General features: G+C 54.3%; 1 protein-coding gene across 1 annotated transcript; it reads right to left on the bottom strand.

Moving 5' to 3' along the window:
- Positions 1–3,945: 3,945 nt before the first annotated feature.
- KCNA5 (potassium voltage-gated channel, shaker-related subfamily, member 5) lies at positions 3,946–5,939 on the bottom strand. Its single transcript, XM_008592304.1, has 2 exons — positions 4,488–5,939; positions 3,946–4,339 (listed from the first exon to the last, which is right to left on the bottom strand). Exons 1-2 carry the CDS (start codon positions 5,937–5,939, stop codon positions 3,980–3,982), a joined length of 1,812 nt encoding a protein of 603 aa, XP_008590526.1. The 3' UTR covers positions 3,946–3,979.
- Positions 5,940–6,213: the final 274 nt, after the last annotated feature.

Here is a 6,213-nt window from a genome sequence, read left to right as displayed (position 1 = left end):
ATCCCTCCCCAAACCGGGGGTTGGCATTTGCAATAATTGTGAGATGAACTGAGTCAAGTCAGATCAGGGGACAGGTCAGGGCTTCACGGGCAAGGCTGGACACCCAGCAGGCAGCCTGTGTGTGACAGATAAACTGCTGTGACAGGGATGTTTATACAGCTCTTCTGCTAAGGCTGGTTTTTACATTTTTAAAGGATTACGTTTTAAATGGTTATATAAGTACCTACATCATAGCCTCAATTTTGCCTCTTGACCTACAAAGCCTAAAATATTTACTATCTGGCCCTTTCAGAAATTTTGCCAACTCCTGCCCTCAACAATTGAGTCCCTGCCATTGGTAAAAGTGGAGCTCCCACTGCAGACACCAGCCTTTAACTCTGGACTCCGTGCCCGACCTCCAGTGACAGGAGAGGGCAGTGGTTCTCCCCTAGCCCACTACTCTTATTTCCCTTGCCCCAATGCCCAACCGTCTTCCAAGCCACCCTGCAATGTCCCCAGAAACTTTTCTTTTCTACCCCCGTCCTCGCTGATTCTCCTGCTCCCAATCCTGACGCTAACACTCCATTTTGGAACTGCTACGAGGTACTTGATCACATACTGTCTTGCGTGACTTACTTTTGTCTTGCACTGACTGCTTCCCCAATGAGATGCAAGCTATACGAAGGCAGGGACCCGTGCCAATATCTTCCCCACACCTAGAAGAGTGCTGGCCCAGAGGAGCTGTCGAGTGGACGTGTGCTGCTGAGGTCAAACAAGAGGGAAGAACGCTTGACCACCACCCAGGGTCAGACTCCACTGTGAACAAATCTTCCATTTACGGAAGGGACTTGGAGCACGGTGCTCCTGCCCCAAAGGGACCACACTGCTCCATCCACCCCAAGTCTGGGGGTGCCCATATTATCCACACTAGAATAACGCAAACCCCAACTCAAGGAAAAACTTCTTCAAGGGCTCACACTCTGTTTTATTCTCCCCTCCAGGGAGTGTCCCCAGCAGAGTGAATCAAGGAGCTGGGGCTTTTAAAGTAAGTGCAAATATTTTTGCTCTGAACCTGTAATTGCTTAGGGTTCAGCAAGCATATGAGCGGGAGAAGAAAAAAGTAGGTCGTGAAAAAAAGGGGGCCAGATGCCTTGCTGTCCTCACACGAGTACCCGACACCCAGGCACAACCCCACCCTCTGGGCCTTGCTTGCCAATACTGGGAGATTATAAACCCAGGGATGGTTTCCTGTCTGGGAGCCAAGAAACAACATCTGCATAAAAGCTTGGCTGAGGCCACTTGATTTCATCTCCTGAGGAAGGTAGAAGTTGTGGAAAGTCAATGACAGCAGAAAAGGGGAGGGTGGGAGAGGACAGGGTGGGGCTCCTTTCCTTAGGTAGCCTGGGAAACAGCCTTGACATTCAGATTCTTTTCCTGCTAATCATGTCCAAAGGCAGAGTGAAATAGCAGAGCTTACTTCCAGAATCACAGCAACAGGTGCACTGACAATATGGAGCGACTGAAACACATTGAAGTGTCTAGTGGGTCTCCTCCCCAGGACAGATACCACATCGCTGGACTCCAGGAGCAGAGACTACTACTGAGGACTGGGGTGCCGGGCTCCAGGGTTCCTTCTTGAACCACCTGGGTCTGCTGTGAACACCTGCTCTGCAATATCCCCTCCCCAATATCCCCACATAAAATAGGAAGTGCCACTCTCTCATCACGTCGTCCACTTGAGCCCTGAGGATCTGTATGACATTGTGCCCATTTACTGGACATTTTAAAGATGCAGTTTACTCTAGGTGGACCAACATATCGCCAGGCACCTGGACACATCTAAGGCCTGGGTGCTGCTCTCTCTTTGGTGCTTAAGCCTAGAGGAAGGAAGCTTCAGGTCAGAGGTGGCAACATCTGTTTTGTTTTTAAGAGAGGATGGAACCCTAGGGGTTACGACCTAGTCCCAATCACTGGGTGTGTTCTAAACTGCAAATATTAGCTTTAAAGGCACAGAGGGCTGGGAGGTGAGTCTGTGTGGACTTGAGCTTTGGCAATGTGCCCTGCTTTTAGGCAGATGGTGAATTATAAATAAATAGTCTCTCTTCTCCTTCCTTTGTTTTAGCATGTAATGAAAAACAACAGAGCCCTGCCTGCACAATCCTTCTGTTTCCTCCTCAGATTTGTTAACAGTTCCTGACTAGAAATGACTCCAGGCATTCTCAGACACTGGCTTTTATTACTGTGTTGACTGTCTTACTTAAATGCACAATTCTCAGACATAGATTAAGTAGATCCCCCAACCACGTGGAGCCCTGGACGAACCCTCAGAACTAGCCATTAGGCTCACTGTCGTCCTAATGGGGGAGGTGTGATTGTGGACCATGAGCCCACCCTCACCCTGGTGAGGATGTAAAACAACCAGTCCTTGAATTATTCAGCAGAAAAAGCAACATCAGGAGTCTGGAACCCTACGACACATAGATAATCCCAGGGAGAAATTATAGCTAATGTTATAGCTACTGTGATGTTTTGCCACAACCATCCAGTAAAAAGGGAACAAAAGGATTCATTCTGAGTTTAGGGATTACTTTGGGCAAAGCCACAATCTGTAGAAATGAGCCTCTAACGGGAACAAGTAAACCCTTGTGTTTGGCCTCTGGTGCGGCCGTCCATCCTTAAGGCTTTGCATGCTCCTCTGCCCCACCACCAGGGGCAGGGAGGGTGGGGGAGACAACCAGGCACCATTCCCTCTGTGACCTTCACACTGGGGATGCGCTTTTGTGAAGGGGCTTCATGTCTGTGAATATCAGGCTTGTTTCTCAGAGCTGCTAAGGAGAGCTTAAAACCTGCAGACAGAGGAGATTTCAGAAATCCAGTCCCAGGAGACCACAGTGGAACTGTCCCTTTTGGCTCCCACCACCCTCCATACTGATGTCTGGGTCTAATACCAGACGTCAGGCAGGTGGCATGTTGCAGAGCTGAACATGTCATATAGCCTAAGACAAACAGGATTCACCCACCGTTGCCTGTAAGACACAGGGGAACCATTGCAAGGATGTTTAGCTTAGCTACACATTAGGTTTCCAAGCTTTCTACCCCGGTCAAGGCATTTGCTCTGACTCCAAAACCAGAAACAGCAAGTGACAGACTATTTATTTTAAATTTCAAAAACTTTATCAGCTGTAGAAAACTAACACTTGCTTCAACCAAATAACATTTTATTTCCTGGGAAAAAAATAAAGAGAATGAATTATCAGAAGTCTTCCTTCAGCATCATTAAAATTTTTTCAAAGAAAGTTACCAGAATTCTTTAAGGCGCACAGAAAAAGTCAGATTTGCCTTTCTTCCGAAACATTCCCTGCCCTAGACACAAAGCACCGAGAACACATCCCAGAACAGAGAGAAGCTTCGAGACACAAGAACCAGAACAGCCAGACCAGGGTCTCTGGCTCTAATATAAGTATCACAGAAGAAAATCACAACAACTCTCTCTTCCATAAATACAACATATATCATGAAAATATATCCAAAATATCTCCATCTGAACTACAGTAGAAAAATCCACTCACCAGCCATAAAAATAATATTTTTCCCTATACACAAATATAACCATATGTAAAGCAAATTTGGAACACACGGATTGGGGGGGGTTACAAAATCTCTTGGGATCTGGGCTATTTAAAGCCATTTTTGTTTGGGTTATCCCTCTGCTGGCTATAGGAAACTGGCTGCAAATACATCCATCTCACAGCACTCACCATTTCAACAGCTCCTGCGTCATGGAATGTGGTACTTTTTAAAAATAGGCGACCCTTGGTGTCATGGAAAGAAGAGAAAAAAAATGGGGGATCAAGGGAGGGAGGGAGAGAAGGAGTGAAAGAGGGACAGACTAAGGTTATGGCGTGAGCTTCAAATACTCTGCGGTATAAAGTAGATACCCAGGTTCAGAAGGCCTCTCCCGGCCCCCACCCCTCTGCCACCAGTCTGCCTGGATCTGCCTTTACAGATCTGTTTCCCGGCTGCTGTCCAGGCAGAGGGCGTACAGGGACCTCCGCAAGTCCACATTGCTCTTGGCCTTGAGGTTACACTTTTCTATGGGGCAGCTGCCCCTTCGGGCACTGTCTGAATTCTCCAGGGACCCCCCAGCCTTGCAGAAGGAACCCTTCCTGCAGCTGGCCTTCCGCTGGCCTCCTCCGTCCAGCCCGGTCCCCTGGTTCTGGCTGCCATGCTCCTCCTTAAGGGCTGCGTGCTCCTCCTGCTCCGTCTCCCGGTGGTAGAAGTAGTTGAAGTTGGAGACGATGACGGGCACGGGCAGGGCAATGGTGAGGACCCCAGCGATGGCACACAGCGAGCCCACGATCTTGCCCCCCACGGTCATGGGATACATGTCCCCATAACCTACTGTGGTCATTGTAACCACCGCCCACCAGAAGGCATCCGGAATGCTGGGAAAGAGTGAGTCATAGGGCAATGGTGAGGACCCCAGCGATGGCACACAGCGAGCCCACGATCTTGCCCCCCACGGTGATGGGCCTCATGTCCCCATAGCCCACAGTGGTCATGGTGACCACTGCCCACCAGAAGGCATCTGGGATGCTGGAGAAGTGGGTCCCCTGGTTGTCAGCCTCTGCGAAGTAGACGGCGCTGGAGAAGAGGATGACTCCGAGGAAGAGGAAGAAGATGAGCAGCCCCAGCTCCCGCATGGAGGCCTGCAAGGTCTTGCCCAGGATCTGCAGCCCCTTGGAGTGGCGGGAGAGCTTGAAGATGCGGAACACCCGGACCAGGCGGATCACTCTGAGGATGGCCAGGGACATGGCCTGCTGCCCATTCTGGCCACCCCCTCCTGCACCCCCAGGCTGCTGCTCTGCCAGCTCGGTGCCCAAGGTGATGAAGTAGGGGAAGATGGCCACGACATCGATAATGTTCATGATGTTCCGAGAGAACTCTGCCTTGCTGGGGCAGGCGAAGAAGCGCACGAGCAGCTCGAAGGTGAACCAGACGACACACGTGGTCTCCACAATGAAGAAGGGGTCCGCCAGCGTCCTAGGCAGGAGTGGTGCCACCGTCGGGCCGGAGGGGGGCGCCACGGCCCCGCTGCCGTTGGCCGCGGCGGGCGCAGGCGGCTGGTGGGGCACCAGGGGGTGGCGCAGCAGCTCGCGTTCGTCCCTGAACTCGGGCAGGGTCTCCAGGCAGAAGGTGATGATGGAGATGAGGATGACCAGGACCGAGACGATGGCGATGGCCCGCGCGGACCCCGAGCTCTCGGGGTACTCGAAGATGAGCCAGACCTGGCGCTGGAACTGGTTGCGCGGCAGGGGCTTCTGCTCGTCCCTGAGGAAGCCCTCGTCCTCGCGGAAGCGCGCCAGGGCCTCGTCGCCCAGCTGGTAGAAGCGGATCTCGTCCGCGAACACGTCCAGGGGCACGTTGACCGGCCTGCGCAGGCGGCCCCCCGACTGGTAGTAGTAGAGGATGGCGTCGAAGCTGGGCCGGTGCCGGTCGAAGAAGTACTCGTTCCGCAGGGGGTCGAAGAAGCGCAGGCGCTTGGCCGGGTCCCCCAGCAGCGTGTCGGGGAACTGCGCCAGGGTGCCCAGCTGCGTCTCGAAGCGCAGCCCGGAGACGTTGAGCAGGACGCGCTGGTGGTGCAGGGTCCCCGCGCCCGGCGCCCGGTCCCCCGCCATGCCCAGGCTGGGGTCGCCTTCTGCCTCCTCGTCGTCCGGGGGCGGCCGTCGTGGCGGCGGCAGCTCCTGCGGCAGCGGTGGCAAAGGCCGCCCTCCCGGGTCCGCGCCCCTCTGCGAGCCGCGCCCCCTTGGCGCCGGCTCTTTGGGCCCATCGCTGATGCCAGCCGTCGGGGGACACCGGGGCTCCCCTTCTGTGGCCTGGCTGCAGCCTGCCCGGGCCTCGGCTCCTCCTCTGACGGTCATGGCACCGCCGTTCTCCAGGGGCACCAGGGCGATCTCCATGACCCGGGGGCAGGGGGCATGCTGCGCCCCAGCCGGCCGGCTCCCGCGCCCCCCACTCCCGCGCCGCCGGCTCCTCTCCCGCCGTCGGCCGGCCCTGCTCTGGGGCGGGCTGGGGGTGTTGGCGCGATGCCCTCGCTTGGTCCTGACGTCAAGAAGCCGCTGCCCTGCTCTCTGCTTCGCTCTCCGTTCTGGCAGCCGGTTACCAGGCAGCCGAAAAGCGTTTCACTGCCCTTGGGGATTCTGCCCACCCCCACTGCCCTGGCCTCTTGGTTCA

This window comes from Galeopterus variegatus, unplaced genomic scaffold, assembly GCF_000696425.1.
Source record: "Galeopterus variegatus unplaced genomic scaffold, G_variegatus-3.0.2 Scaffold7762, whole genome shotgun sequence".
Classification (NCBI taxonomy): Eukaryota; Metazoa; Chordata; class Mammalia; order Dermoptera; family Cynocephalidae; genus Galeopterus; species Galeopterus variegatus.
The sequence above is the reverse complement of the archived record's forward strand: the minus strand, read 5'-3'. Positions and strand labels throughout refer to the sequence as shown.